At 40.7% G+C, this 14,922-nt stretch overlaps 1 protein-coding gene across 5 annotated transcripts in view; it reads left to right on the top strand.

The window, feature by feature from the left end:
• SUGCT (succinyl-CoA:glutarate-CoA transferase) overlaps positions 1 to 14,922 on the top strand; it is a 337,147-nt gene that overhangs the window by 90,050 nt on the left and 232,175 nt on the right. For all 5 annotated transcript variants that reach the window (XM_081932604.1, XM_081932608.1, XM_081932606.1 and 2 more), the window contains exon 9: positions 3,759 to 3,854. In XM_081932604.1, the coding sequence (XP_081788730.1) occupies positions 3,759 to 3,854 (96 nt within the window). The remainder of the gene's footprint in view (positions 1 to 3,758; positions 3,855 to 14,922) is intronic.

The raw sequence follows: 14,922 nt of genomic DNA, 5'->3' as shown, positions 1-14,922 counted from the left end.
AACCTTAGAGTTTCTCTCGATGCCCCAGTGGACATTCGTCCACTGTTCCCTTCCCAAATCGCTCTTCAAGCACCAGCTGATGCAAGCGGAGATCAGACATTTGCTGGACATAGTGGCCATAGAGCAGATACCCTCGGTTCAAGAGGGCAGAGGATTTTATTCAATCCCTTTCCTTGTCCCCAAGGCATGGGGGGGGGGGTTGAGAGCAATACTGGACCTCAAGAAACTCAACATCCACCTAGCGTACAAACACCTCAAGATGCAGTCACTCCAGACCATATTGAGTTGCATCAGGCAGGACGATCTCATGACATCAATCGACCTAAAGGAGTCGTATCTGCATATCCCCATTCACCCAGTGCATCGCAAGTTCTTGAGGTTCCAATTTGCAGACCACCATTAGCAGTGCAAGGCCCTTCCTTTCGGCCTCTCATCGGCCCCAAGGGCATTCATGAAGCTTCTGGCCACAGTCGCAGCGCATCTCCGATCTCATCCTGTTCGGCTTGTCTGCTATCTGGACGACATCCTCCTGCAGTCGTCATCCGTCCTACAAGCACATAGGGACCTCAGCTTCACCATTCGGACCCTCGAGCAGCAGATTTTTTGTTAATTGAGAGAAGAGTCACCTGATTCCAATCTCCAGAATTCAGCATCTGGGCATGGTGATCGACTCCAACACTTGCAAGGTTTACCTCACGCAATAGCAAGTGGACAGCATAACCTCCCTTGTGCGACAGATCAGGACATCCAGATCAGCCTCTATCGTGACTCTATCCCAGCTGCTGGAAAGCTGATCTCGTGCATTGCTGTAGTTCCCTGGGCTCGACTGCATGCATGAGAGCTTCAGTGGTTCCTGTTTCTGGTTCAACGATGCAAAACCAGCAACTCCAAGACGGTAGTGACCATTCCTCCAAGAGGCATCCGGTGGCTCAGGTGGTGGCAGTCACCGACACTGAGAAGGGGATCTCTTTTCAGGGATCCAGAGCGCCTTGTTATAATCACGGATGCCAGCCTATATGGCTGGGGCACTCACCTTCAGACTCACGCAGGGCAGGTGGTCACCAGTGGAGCTCGCCCACAACATAAACTGGCTGGAGCTCAGGGTGGCCAGGCTTGCTCTTTGACATTTCCGCCAGCACATTGAAGGTGTGTTTGTCCTAATACTGATGGACAACATTGCCACCAAGGCGAACATAAACCATTAGGGCGGGACCTGATCAATGGCCTTGATGTTGGAGGCAGAGGCTCTCAGGCGTTGGGCTGAACGCCACCTCGAGACACTGAGGGCGGATCACATCTTGGGGGAGGAGAACGTGTCTGCAGACTAGCTGAGCAGAACTACAATCAGCAACTCGGAATGGCATCTCCATCCATCTCTCTTTCACCAGCTATCCGAGAGATTCAGTCTTCCGACAATAGACCTGTTTGCCAGTCCAACAAATACCCATCTTCCCTGGTTCTTTTCATGATTCCAGTGCCCCAGATCGGTAGGGATGGACTCAGTTCGATGCTGCTGGCCTCCCGGCTTTCTTTACGCCTTCCCACCTCTCAACCTCATCCCCCAGGTGATCAAGATACTGCTGGAGGGTGTGGAAGTGCTGCTGGTCGCACCGCACTGGCTGAGGTGATCCCGGTTCGCTGATCTTGTTGCCCTCTCTTCAGCCATCTTCTTTTCAGTAAAACACGGTGAGATATCCCATTCCAAAGTTGGAATGAGAACAAACACCTCCTCCCCCATTTGTGCTGCCTCCTTGGCTGTCTCATCAGCTAACCTGTTTCCATAACAAGCTTCGAACTCCCCTTTTTGTGGGCTTCCACATGTATTTCCCACCCAGATAGCAGGCTGTATTTGCAATGGGGGAGGTGTTTGGGGAAGGCAGTAGGGGAATGGGGGGATGGCAGAGGAGCTGCTTTCAAGCCATTGGGAGAGATATCCAATCCAACTTCTGTGCGTGTGCGCGCCCAGCTTCACTGACTGCAGGCTGTATCAAACTACACAAGGGAGGGAGGGAGCGAGGGAGAGAGTGTGAGTGAGCCAGGGCCCTTCCCTCCAGCCTTTGCCCAAAGCCCCGCACCGCATCAGGAGGATGAAGTTTGAATTCCTCCCCCCCCACATGTACCTTTTCCAGCTGCTTCAGAGAGGGCTTCAATGCCACTCTTGCCTCAGGTACTCTGAAGAAGCCCCTCCCACGCTTCCTTCTCTTTGAAACGTGCCTTGCAAACGTTGCAAACTGTTACAGGGCGTGACCATGCTGCCATGGACCATGTACACAAAAGTACAGAAAATTTCTGGTCCAGGTACACCCATAGTGGTGGGTACCAGCTGGAACCCTCCTCTGGATCAGGCACAGAAGAGACTGCCTATAGAAATTGCATGAGTTCCCCCTCCCACTCATATCAGAGAGATTGGAGAGAAAGGGTTTACAAGAGAGTAAGCACACAATAGGGAATTCACTAGTCCTGTTTATATAGGACAGCGATGGCGAAACTTTTTTGGCTCGCGTGCCATGTGGGGGGAGCGCAGGGGGGTCGTGTGCAGGCGTGCCGCACACATAATGCAATGCGCGACCCCCAGTACACATGCGCGCACTACAGGCGCTCCCCCCCCATTTTTACATACTTTTTTCGCCCTCCCCAGGCTCCCCAGGCTTTATAGGATCCTGGGGAGGGTGAAAACAGCCTTCGCCCCCCCACGGATGCCCTCCGGAGGCATCAGGGAAGCCTCCAGACAGTCCCTGTTGCCTTCGGAGCGCTCAAAACGACCCTCTGAACAAACCGGAAGTCACTTCCAGTTTGCTCAGAGGATCGTTTTGAGCGCTCCGTAGGCTTCAGGGACCATCCGGAAGCTTCCCTGACACCTCCAGAGGGCATCCGGGGGGATGCGGGGGGGGGGGCTCTATAGGAGCCTGGGGAGGATGAAAAATGGCTTTAAAAAAGGGTGAAGTCAGCTGGCCAGCGTGCACATGCGCGCTGGCCAGCTGACAGAGCAGCGCCTTGCGTGCCCTGACAAATGGCTCCGCGTGCCACCTGTGGCACGCGTGCCATAGGTTCGCCATCACTGATATAGGATTATTTGGACTGCTGGCATCAGCACATCATTTTTGAAATGTCTTTCCATTGTGTACTGGTTCACTACCTTTCCCTCCAGTGAATGTAAAGATTTTCCTTTTGCTAATTATCCCAGTGCCAGAATGAGCATGTCAAAGGATATGGGAGTATGGAAAAAGAAAGCACAATTGTGGTCATGTGTTTTCTCACAGTGACAGTTTGCTCAAGTAGCGCTGCTGATCCCAATTGTAGTTGCTAAATGAAAGCTACTAGTATTTGAGTCATAGCCTTTGCCTCAAACAGTTTCAATTCTTCTTTTTCATTCATTGCATTGGGCATGAAAAAAACTCAATATTTCTATGAGTTCCTCAGTGCTAATTATTTCATGAATCTATATAATTTTCTCCAAAAGCCAGTAGCCTTGAGGACCATCGTTATGTATTTGTAGCTTTATCTTGTTCAATTTTGTATCCTGAAATATTTCACTTATATTTTTTATGCTTTTTAGCAAAGACCATTACTTTTGTTCTTTTGGTAATTAATTGCCAACTGTTGTATTTTTCAGTAATCAGCCAATATTCTAAGAAAATTGTTGAAGGCTGAGATTTGTGGGGTAATAAATGCAGTTATGGCTGAATGCACACACACAAATAGATGTTTATGTCTATAATATCAGAATTTGACATTTGTGCTATTTCAAATCTTTGCAGGTTGCCTGCCTTACTTATATAGCAAGCAATTTTCTAAACTGCAGAACAGAATCCTTACGATGGGGCACTGCACATGCAAGTATTGTACCTTATCAGGTGAGTTAATGGCTTGTTTAAAGCTAAGTCTGTTTTCTTCATTTTGTCTTTATGTTTACATTTTGGAATCAGTTTCGTGTCTGAAATTGTCTCTCTTCTACACATTGCAGATTGTGCATATATGCACACATTGTAATAGCTTATTAAGAAGAACTTGAATTTGAATGACTGAAATGGTTAGTTATAGTGAGATGGAGTTTATGATCTTTGATATTTTTATGCCTGTATAAAACCATTATATTTTACATCTTATTTAAGTAGTTATTTTTATTCTATAGATTTAACAAATAGAAAAGGTAGGTGTATTCCTTTTTATTAGTTTATAACATAAAATACAAAAATAAATCATTGGAAAAGTAGGGAAGGGAAAAGGGAAGAGAAAAGTATAGAGAAGGGGAAAAAAGAAAGAAAGAAAGAAAGAAAGAAAGAAAGAAAGAAAGAAAGAAAGAAAGAAAGAAAAGGCATTGACATCCGACTCCCTTTGGTGCAGTAGAATAAGAAGTAACACTGAACCTCAATTTTTTACTTTTATAATAAACTAGCCATTTCTATAACAAGTCTATCTAATCAGTAAAATCCAAAATCAAAGTTTCATATTTTTCTGCCTCAAGCACAAAGTTTACAAAGTTTTTTTCTTTTATCAAAGCAGTCAATTTAGCCAGCTCTGCTGACTCCAATTAGCTTCTGCAGCCATTTTTCCATTGTGGGGATTGAGACGTCCTTCCATTTTTGTGCATAAAGTAATCTTGCTGCTGTCAACATTTATAACATCAACATTCCCCCCCAAAATTTCTAAATCTTTTTCCATTAATCCAAGGAAAAATTTCTGGTTTTATTTTTATATTCGCTTTGAGAATCTTCTCTATTAGAATATGAATCCTACTCCAATATTTCTGTGCTTTATCACATGTCCACCATAAATAGCAATAGACTTATATACTGCTTTACAGTACTTTATATCCCACTCTAAGCTGTTTACACATCAGCATATTGCCCCTAACAATTTGGGTCCTGTTTTACCTATCTTGGAAGGATGGAAGGTTGAGCCAACGTTGAGCCTGGTGAGATTTGAACTGCCAAATTGCAGCAGTCAGCAGAAGTAGCCTGCAGTACTGCACTCTAACCACTAAGCCATCGTGGCTCAAATGATAAAAGTCCCCTTCTTTACATTTGCATTTCCAACATAAATTGGAAATACCTTTATACGTTTTTGATAACTTATCTGGTGTTAAATAGCAGCTATATCATCTTACATTTTTTTTTAAAATTGTAATTCAATATAAATTTTAAACCTTTAGCTCATATATTCTCCTATTGTTCAAGCTTTACAAAGTTCTTTGCCCACTGAAAAGGTAGCTGTACTCCCGAAAGGTTTTGAAAGGCTCATCAATGGTTTTCACTGAATCATTTAAAGGTGCTGTATATTGTAAGATTCTTTTGTGGCAGGGTTACGAAAAGAATAGCATCTCTTAAAAGCACATGTTTAAAGGAGCAAAACCTTTATGTCTAAAAATATTAGTATTCAAAAATGTATTGTAATTAGTAAATCTTACTTTTATTTTTTAACAAAATTTTATTTCTATCTATATAACTTCTACAGTCATTGTCTTCCCCTCAGTGTTCTTCCCACTCCTGTGAGGAAAGTCATGAAAAAAAATCTAAATTGCCTCTTGATGATATACAGATGAAAAGTTTGCATTTAATTAAATTGCTTTTAATTGTAATTTCAATTTAATTGTAAACATACCAGGGAATAGACAATTGGGTGTCATCCAGAAACTAACAAAGTCCCTTGATATCAACCAGCTGTCTGGAATTGGTTTAACTGAAGTTTCCCAAAAGTTTGGAAGACATCAACTTGGCCTACCCCTGAAACACTTTGACCTCTAATTGGGACATATAAACAATGAGAACTATTATGAGATTCATGGTGTACATGCTTAAAAAAAGACTTACCTGAGGTTTATTGAGCAGATTTATATTCCTGTGAAGGTGACAGCATTTAGAATTTTGGCTCATATTAAGAACTTTAACAGGATTATATCTGATTAATATTTGAATGGGGAATATTAGGAAATCCCAAGGAAGTAAACTAGACTTTTGATAGTTAAAAATCATTTCTGGAAGGAGACAGTGGTAAATCATTTTAGTATCATTGTGGAACTATGAATGTGTCCATACATCACCAGATGTTGAACTCGTAGCCTTAGAATGATAATGCGACATTTTAAGATCACTTGGTAGAATTGGCAGACAACCCTCTACAAAAATCCTTATTTATTTTTAAACATTTTGCTTCAATCTTCTACTGTAATTAATTCTAAATACAAAATCTGTTGATATAAAATTGAAACAGAATATAATAGTCTTAAATGTTTTGAGTTTCCCTGCACTATTTATCAGATGTAATTATTAAAAAGGAAGGACATGGAAAGGGGAGGCAACATTTTAAAAAGCAGGCAAAATATAAATATTATATTTGTAAATATCTATGACCGCTTCATTTTCAGAACTGTGGAAATAGAAATAAGGACCTATTTTTCTTTGTCTCTTTAACTTGATTAAATGCTGCCAAAAACATTAATTCTCCATCAGGAAATTAATTCTGGTGTAAAATACAGGCACTAAAATGTATTTTGGACATGAGAGAGCCATATTTGAAGTATAATGAATGATTATATTCTATGATGATTTAATAGCTGACCAGCTGCTCTAAGGCTGTAAACCGAGATGATTAAATGAGAATGAGTCAGCAAGGTTACTGCCACTTTAAGAAGCTGTCTATATAAAGGAGGCCACGTGAGGATGTCTCTCTCTGTGTGCTTCCGTGTTATAGTTGACGATTGATTGATTGCCTAGTTTTGCCTAGTAGGTGTGTGTGTGTGTGTGTGTGTATGCTTTCTAGAAAAACCACTGTTTGAAACACAAAACCTCTGTCTACTGTATTTTGCTCCTGGGTTGTCTCAAAATAGTAGTCACACTGTGCACACTTTGAGAAATTTGCACCTTAATTCAGGAGGTATAGATTGAGTCAGTATGCACTAGAATAATTAGGAAAAATACATTTGCTAATTAAACATCATTATTTCAACAGGTGATTTATTAATGGTTGAATGACTTTGTGACCAGACAAAGTACAAGAAAATCTGATGTCTTCGGTGTACAGTCCCAATATATTTGAGCTATAATTCCCAAAGATATGATTGATTACCTTTTTGCTTCCTGAAATATGATTCAGTGAGAAAGCATTTTATTCTTTTTTACAGTCATTTATTTGCAACATTTTGCAATAGTTCAGCATGGTTTAAAATAAATATGTAAAATAAAATCACTTCTCATCAAAATTCTTTCTAAAAGAAAATTAAATTGTTGTTTTTGCATGAAATTATAATAAAAATTGTCTAGATATGCATTCCAAAAAGTTTTAAATTTCCATTATGAAAGATAAGGATTTTACAATTATACTTCAAGTATGTCTGAATATTATTAAATCTCAGAGGACTGAGAAACATTTGGGAATTTTTTAAAACAGATATTGGGAGTTGTAAGAAAATCAATATTTACAACATCTATACATGACAGTATTCAAAAGTTTATAAGAAAACTGACCAATATCATCTCCCGTTGTTTACTTTTTAAAATATGTTTCCAATTGGCAAAAGTATTTTTTTTTACTAATTCTTAATTTTAATGGATACATTTGTTTCATCCATAAAATGTTCTTTTAATCCAATTTCATTGAAGTGAAAAGGTTTATTGGAAAACTAAGAGAAACGATGTGCTTTGTTGCCTATGAGTTGCTTTTTGGCCTAGGTTTTACAGTGCTATTTTATATGATGTATGTTATTTTAGTAGTATTTCTTCCCTAATGTAAATGAAATTAATTACATCTAAGCAAAAGTCTCTTGATAATAGATAAGACTGTCACATATTTGGCTATTCCCTAGCATCAGATGGAGTTGTTCTTCCTTTCAATTCACCACCATTCAGCTTTCTTTCTTACTATGACATCTGGAACATTTCTTTCAATTGCAACAGTAGTGCCAGTGACTAGACTGATTCTGTAAAGTACCCTAACAATGCCTGCTTCATAATAAGCGACCCAATATTGTAATACAAAAAGCAGTGATTTATTAACAGCTTCATTATGCATTCTTCATTAGGCATTTCTTATTCGCAGCCATCTTTTTTGCTTTCTTTATCTGCTTTTGAACTTTGCCCGTGTTTCTGTCCTCCCTTCAGCCTGTAATAAATCACGTTATCCAATAGCTTCATTAATTTCAACCCAGCTACTGTAATCTGAGATCCAGCTCTGCCGCTGCCCTGCATGGAATGTCAACACAGAGAGTTGACATCAGGCTCCCCTCACTTTTCAAAGGCAATCTGTGCAAGCAAAAACAATTTGAGTACCAGTATGAGATTCAAGGCTGCGTCCTCCCCCCAAGCTTGTTTGGATTTTTTTCATGGAATCTCTCTATAAGGCGATCAGCCTGTATATTTCTACTTTTTACCCAAGATGCCTCTGACAAGGGATAGCCCTTCCACTTAATTAAGTACTGGAATTGCCTCTTGTGCCACCTCAAATCAAGGATGCTTTGCACCTCATAATGGGTTTGGCCCCCTATGACCACAGGGCCTGGGGGCTCCTGGGGCAGTGGTCTCAGAGTGAATCTGACCATAGGTTTTAAGAGGCTACTATGGAATACTGGGTGTATCTTCCCTAGCAATCGTGGCAGTTTTAGTTGCACTGAGACTGGGTTGATGATCTTTACTGTGGGGAATGGTCCCACAAACTTTGGTCCCAGTTTCTTGCTAGGGAGTCTTAACCTCAAATATTTTATAGAGAGGTAAACCTTCTCTACCACCAGGAATGGTCGTTATGGAGCTCAGTGTTTATCTGCCTGTTTCTTATAGGTTTGTGCTGCTTTAGTTAGTGCTTTTTTCACATTCTCCCAGGCTGCTTTTAGCATTGACATCCAGTCAGTCAAGCTGACTGAGGAAGGGGGATCCCTTGGATACTCAGGCATTGGGACAAAGTCCATGCCGCTCACTACTTTGAACAGTGTTAGTCCTGTGCTGCTGTGAACAGAATTATTGTACACAACCTCAGTGAAGGTCAGAAGGTCTGCCCAATTGGACTGCTGATAGTTCACCTAGCACTTCAGGTACTGCTCTACTATAGCATTCAGTCTCTCTACCCCCCCCCCCTCATTGGTGCTCGGGTGAAAAGCCGAGCTAAGGCCCTGGGATGACCCAATGGACCACAGGAACTCCATCCAGAACTTATCCGTGAACTGGACCCCTATGTCTGAGATAGTTCTTCGAGGTACTCCATGCAGGCGGTAGATATGCTTCAGGAACAGTTTGGCCAGCTTGTGCCCGCTGCAGGGTATGAAGTGCGCCTGTTTGGAGAACAGGTCTATTACAGTCCAAATCATCGTGTTTCCCCCACTTTTCGGCAACTCTACTATAAAGTCCATTGTGATCTCCCACGGCCTCGTTGGCTCTGCTACTGGCTGCAGCAATCCAGGGGGTTTTCTTGGTCACCTCTTCATTGTGGTGCAGATGGTGCAACTTTTCACATCTTTCTTTATTTTGGGCCACCAGAATTGCTTCCAGGCTAAGTGTAACGTCTTTAGGAATCCAAAGTGGCCTGTTGGTTTGGCGTCGTGGCTCCTCTGGAGAATTAGTGTGCATAGGGATTCCAGGATATAGAGTTTCATCCCTTTCCATGCAAGATCATCTCTTTTTGTAAAGATGTGTTGGTTGTTTTGGAACCAAAACAAGGGTCTGCTAGCAGTTCAGTTTTGAGTCTCGTGGTTAGATCGCCTGCTGGTTGGTCGTGCCGGTCATGGTGTTGTCGTCTGGTGGTCACTTGGGCAGCTATTTGGGTAGAGGGAATGATGGCATCCACCACCTGTTCCCGTTCGCATTTGTACTGGGGCATGCAGGAGAGGGTATCAGCTAGAAAGTTCCTCTGCTCTGGAATGTGTTTTAGTACAAAGTCAAAGCGGTTGAAATATTGAGCCCATCGGACTTGTTGGGTGATAGTTTCCGTGGGGTCCTAAGAGCCTCCAGATTCTTATGGTCAGTCCAGACTTCGAACGGTTTCTGGCCCCCTTCCAACAGGTGTTTCCAGGTTAGCAGTGCCCATCTCACTGCGAAAGCCTCCTTTTCCCATGTGGCCCATCGTCTCTCTGTGTCTGCAAACTTGCGGGAGGTGTAGGCACAGGGTTGGAGGTTTCCTTGGTTGTTTCTTTGGAGTAGCACTGCTCCCACTGCCATGTTGCTGGCATCTGCTTGGATCACAAAGTTTTGCTCGGGGTCAGGATGCTTCAGCACCGGTTCCTTTGCAAACAATTCTTTTAGTGTCTTGAATGCCTTTTGGCAGCTTAGGTCCCACTGTAGAGGTTGTCCCAGGCAAGATTTTGTTTCTGGGCTCCCTGTCTTCATGAGGTCTCTCAGGGGTTTGGCGATCTTCACAAAGGAGGGGATGAATTGCCTATAGAAATTCACAAATATTAGGTAAGCTCCCCGTTAAGAGAACGAGTGTGCAGAGAAATGTAATGAGAGTGGTGAGGAAGAACATGCACAAACCAGCATACAGGGACACCGAATAGTAAAAGTAATAGTTATGTGGAAAATAGTGGTATTCAGAGGTCAATTTACACATGGTTCAGTCAGTCAGTTATCAATGTTCTCAGTTAAAGAGTGATCCAACGAACACAGTCCAGTATCATATAATCAGTTCAGCACACAAAGTCGCTAACAGTAGCAAAACTCACAGTAACTTACGATACATCTAACAAGCAGTATCCACCGATCAGCATCTAACAAACAGAGAGCTAACAGTCATTCTGGCTCCATCTTATGGCTGCTTGAGGTAACAGCAACCAATTCCATTACAGCAGTACTTAAAGAAACAGTACTACTCTCATGGCTTATATATTGCTGACCCAACCGTTAACTTACATTCCTAACATTCTCCCCTTTGGGTAAGCAATATATATAACCTTATAGTCTGAGTCCGTATTCATCACAACAATGTTTGTGTTTTATAGTATCTTGGGCTTTGGTAAAATGATCTGCAATATTATCTTCTGACATACAATACTCTAGTGTAATCATGTTACTACTAACACTTTGCCGTACATTTAAATATCTTAGGTCAGTATGTTTTGTCCTTGTCTTTACAGCAAGATTGGATGCCATCTGAATTGCTGCTTGGTTGTCTTCATAAACAACAATAGGTTTCTGTACATCAATCTCCATATCCAGTAGAAGTTGCTTGTAACAAACCAAATCCGTACATAACAAAGATAAACATGAGAATTCAGCCTCCATTGTTGATAAACTTAAATGTTTTTGAATAAACCGCCATCCAATTAACGCTTTTCCTAAGAATATCGTGATACCTGATGTGGATTTACGTGTAGACACGTCTGTAGCAAAACTTGCATCAGCGTATGCAGTTAATCTCAGTTCATCCTTAGGCTCTAAATATAAGGCATAGTGTATTGTCTGTTTAAGATATCTCAATACACATTTAACAGCTTTCCAGTGCCTTTCAGTAGGTTCAGCATTAAACCTGGCTAATTGATTAACACTATATGCTATATCTGGCCTTGACCAATTGCTAAGATAAGATAAGATACCAATTAGGGATTGATAAATATCTTAATCAAATACAGGACTTTTTACATCATCATGGCTAAATTTTTGACTCATCAGAGTTTTAGCTGGTTTACACAGTTCCATTTTAAAAGTCCTGAGTAACTGGTTAATCTTCTCAGTTTGTGATATTTTATATCCTCCCCTAGTTTTATCTATTTTTAAACCAAGATATTGCTTAATTTCACCAAGGTGTTTTTAATAGTGTAATAATCTCAATAGCCTTTTGCTCAGTTTTAGTAATTAATGCTATGTCATCCGTGAACAATAGCAACAATGAAATCATACCATCACTTTTTTTCTTAAATAAACAAGGATCGGCCATTCCGGCTTTAAAACCTATCTTTGCTAATTCCTTCACTATGCATTGATTCTATTCATAGCCTGATTGGTTTAAACCATACAGACTCTTTTTTAACTTCCAGCAATCAGTGTTGCTATCAATGTTTAACCCTAAAGGTTTCTTTAAATATATAGTATGTTGCAACGGTGCATGGAGATATGCCGTCTCAACATCTAAATGATTCACTACATATCCATGCTTAGCTGCCCAAACTAATGATGCACGTAATATTGTAGCTCTTAAACTAGGTGCAAATACTTCATCATAGTCATTGGCTGACTGATCAAAACCTTGTGCTACCAATCTGGCTCTATGGGTAACAGTCCCATCTACACTTGTTTTAATCTTGTAAATCCATTTACATCCTATGGCATGTTTACCTGAGGGTAGCCTTACATTTTCATATACCTCCAACTCTTGTAAGGATTTCAGTTCCCTGTTCATTGCTGTTTTCCAAACTATCTGCTCCTCCTCAGGATACGTGGATAGTTCATGATACGTAGCAGGAACTTTATCTACTTGACCCACTATACTAGCTTGGTATCTGTCAGGTGGTCGTGTTACACGGGTTGAACGTCTAGGCAACTCAGGGCTCACCAGTGGACTCTCCTGTTGCGTCTGCTCCTATTCTTCTAACTCCTCCTGACTCTGCATTTCCTCTTTAATTGCTATTGCTGGTTTTTCTATTTCATCACTAGGGACTACCTGGGTGTCAATGACTACATCATTGTTAAATTCCAATTTATCCCACCCAATGGATTCAATAAATCGAGCACTAGAGCTACAGTATACTGTAGTGGTGCCTTTTCCCCAACGATCTATGATTAGCCTCGTAACCTACGAAAAATAACTGTGGAGCTCTATGTTGTCCCTTCAGTCTTACTTGTGAGGGAATATGCACCCATGCCGGAGCTCCAAATGTGTGAAGATAGCTTAAATCAGGTTTTCTGCCATGCTAACGAGTGAATGGTAATTCACCAGTTGTTGTATTTACTACATTATTTAAAACATTGTTACTACACATCATAGTTTCACCCCACAGTGTTTCAGGCAATCCTGAATCAACTAACATAGTTCGAGTCATGGCTTGTAATGTTTGCCCCCTTCGTTCTATAAACGAGTTATGTTGTGGCCTATAAGGAGCAGAACATTTATGCTCAATACCAGCTGATATCAACATTGTTTGAAATTTACAGTTTGTAAACTCAGTTCCGTTATCGGTTACAACAGTAATCACCTTAGATTTCATTTTTCTTTCAACAAATCTTAGCCAATTAAAGAAATGTTGACGTTTCTGTTTTGTTTTTCAGTAAATAGCAGAAAACTTATCTTGACTAATGATCCATGATACTCAAAACATAACAGGCACCTTCCAAACTGGGTTTCATAGGTCCAATTAGATCAGCAAAAACTACTTCCAGAGGTTCCTTTGTTTTAAAACCATTCTGTCTGTTTGCTGGAGTAACCTTGCTTTTCTCCTGACTACACACATTGCAATTTAAATATTTACTGCAAGGTTTTAACTTTACTCCTTCTGACAATTTAACAGTTTGTTGCAGCATCTTGAAATTAATGTACCCCATACGCCTATGTAGTAAATGTATGCATTCATCATGTGGCTTCACATTATCATACACCAGTGCTTCTCAATTATTTTCTGTCATGCCCCCCCCTAGGAAGAAGAAAACATTTCGCGCCCCCCGCGCGACTGTAAATAGTATCATTTGTCTATAAAATTGTTATAAGTACACCTCTGCATAACACTGTATCCTTATTAACGTATAAGAGAATAAAAAAAGAAAGAAATGTGGATCAATTTACAACAAAGAATAGCTTTATTAACTATCAGAAAAGATTTAAAGGAGCACAGGATTTAAAGGAACACAATATTAAAAAAAACTTTAACCTGCAAAACAAAAATATATAAAATAATTTGAGCTGAGCCCCCCTTTACGGAGCCTCGCGCCCCCCCTGGGGGGCCCGCCCCACTATTTGAGAAGCACTGTCATACACTGAGTTAGCTGTATGGGCATCAGATATAACATATAAACCATTTGTTAATTTGGCAGTAACCCTATTACTTTCCTTTTCAGTGATACAGTTATCTCCCCTAAAGGTTACTACATAGCCAATATTAACTAGAGCCCTTACTGATAATAAATTAAATTTCAGTTTAGGTACATACAATATGGATAAATGCTCATTTACAAATGAACAATATGCCATACCTTCACCAGATGTTTTCACCTTCCATCCATTTGCCAAAGATACATGTTGCTTGCTGGCGAAAGTTTTACAAACCAGTTTCTATTTCTAATAATGCACTGTGATGCTCCACTATCAACAACCCATGAATCATGGTTTATTGGTGCATTGCTAGAGATAGACAAAGTAGACATAGCTAAGTAGATATTAGCGTTTTTCTTAGCCTTTCTAGTATTCTGTTGTTTTGCATTTTTACAGAATCTAGCTATATGTCCCTTAGCCCCACCCAAAAAAAAAAATTTCTAACAGTATGGGCAGTTGAAGGTGACTCCTCATGTTGTGGTGGTTTCTCTCTCAGTTGTTCTCTTTCCATCCTTCTTCTTGACTCTTCCAACAGGCGTGCAGTTATGTCAGCCAATGTTAGTTCATTTCCGGTTAGGACCTCAAGGGAAGATATGAAATCATCATAACTCTCATCCAGTGAGGACAGAATGATGTAGACTTGATGTAACGCTGAGAAAATAAGTTCTTTTTCACGTAGCTCATGGAAAACTCCTTTCATAAAGTTTAAATGAGCTAACATATCTCCGCCTTTCAGAAAACGTGCCCTAAACAGTTTGCAGGTAAGATGTATATGTGCACCTACAGTGTCACGTACATAAATCTTCTTCAAATTCTCCCAACGTCTTGAACAGAATTTCCCCCACAAATATGAACTAATTGTTGGTGAGTCAGTGTTAGACCAATTATACATAACACTCTTTTGTTGCATTGTTGAAAATCTGCTATCTTCTTGGCATCATCCTCGTCATCTGGATCCCAAGAAGCTTTTCTGGGGCTTCTCAATTT

This window comes from Natrix helvetica, assembly GCF_964273705.1.
Source record: "Natrix helvetica genome assembly, chromosome: Z".
In the NCBI taxonomy this organism is placed as follows: domain Eukaryota; kingdom Metazoa; phylum Chordata; class Lepidosauria; order Squamata; family Natricidae; genus Natrix; species Natrix helvetica.
This window is presented reverse-complemented; position numbering and strand designations above follow the sequence as displayed.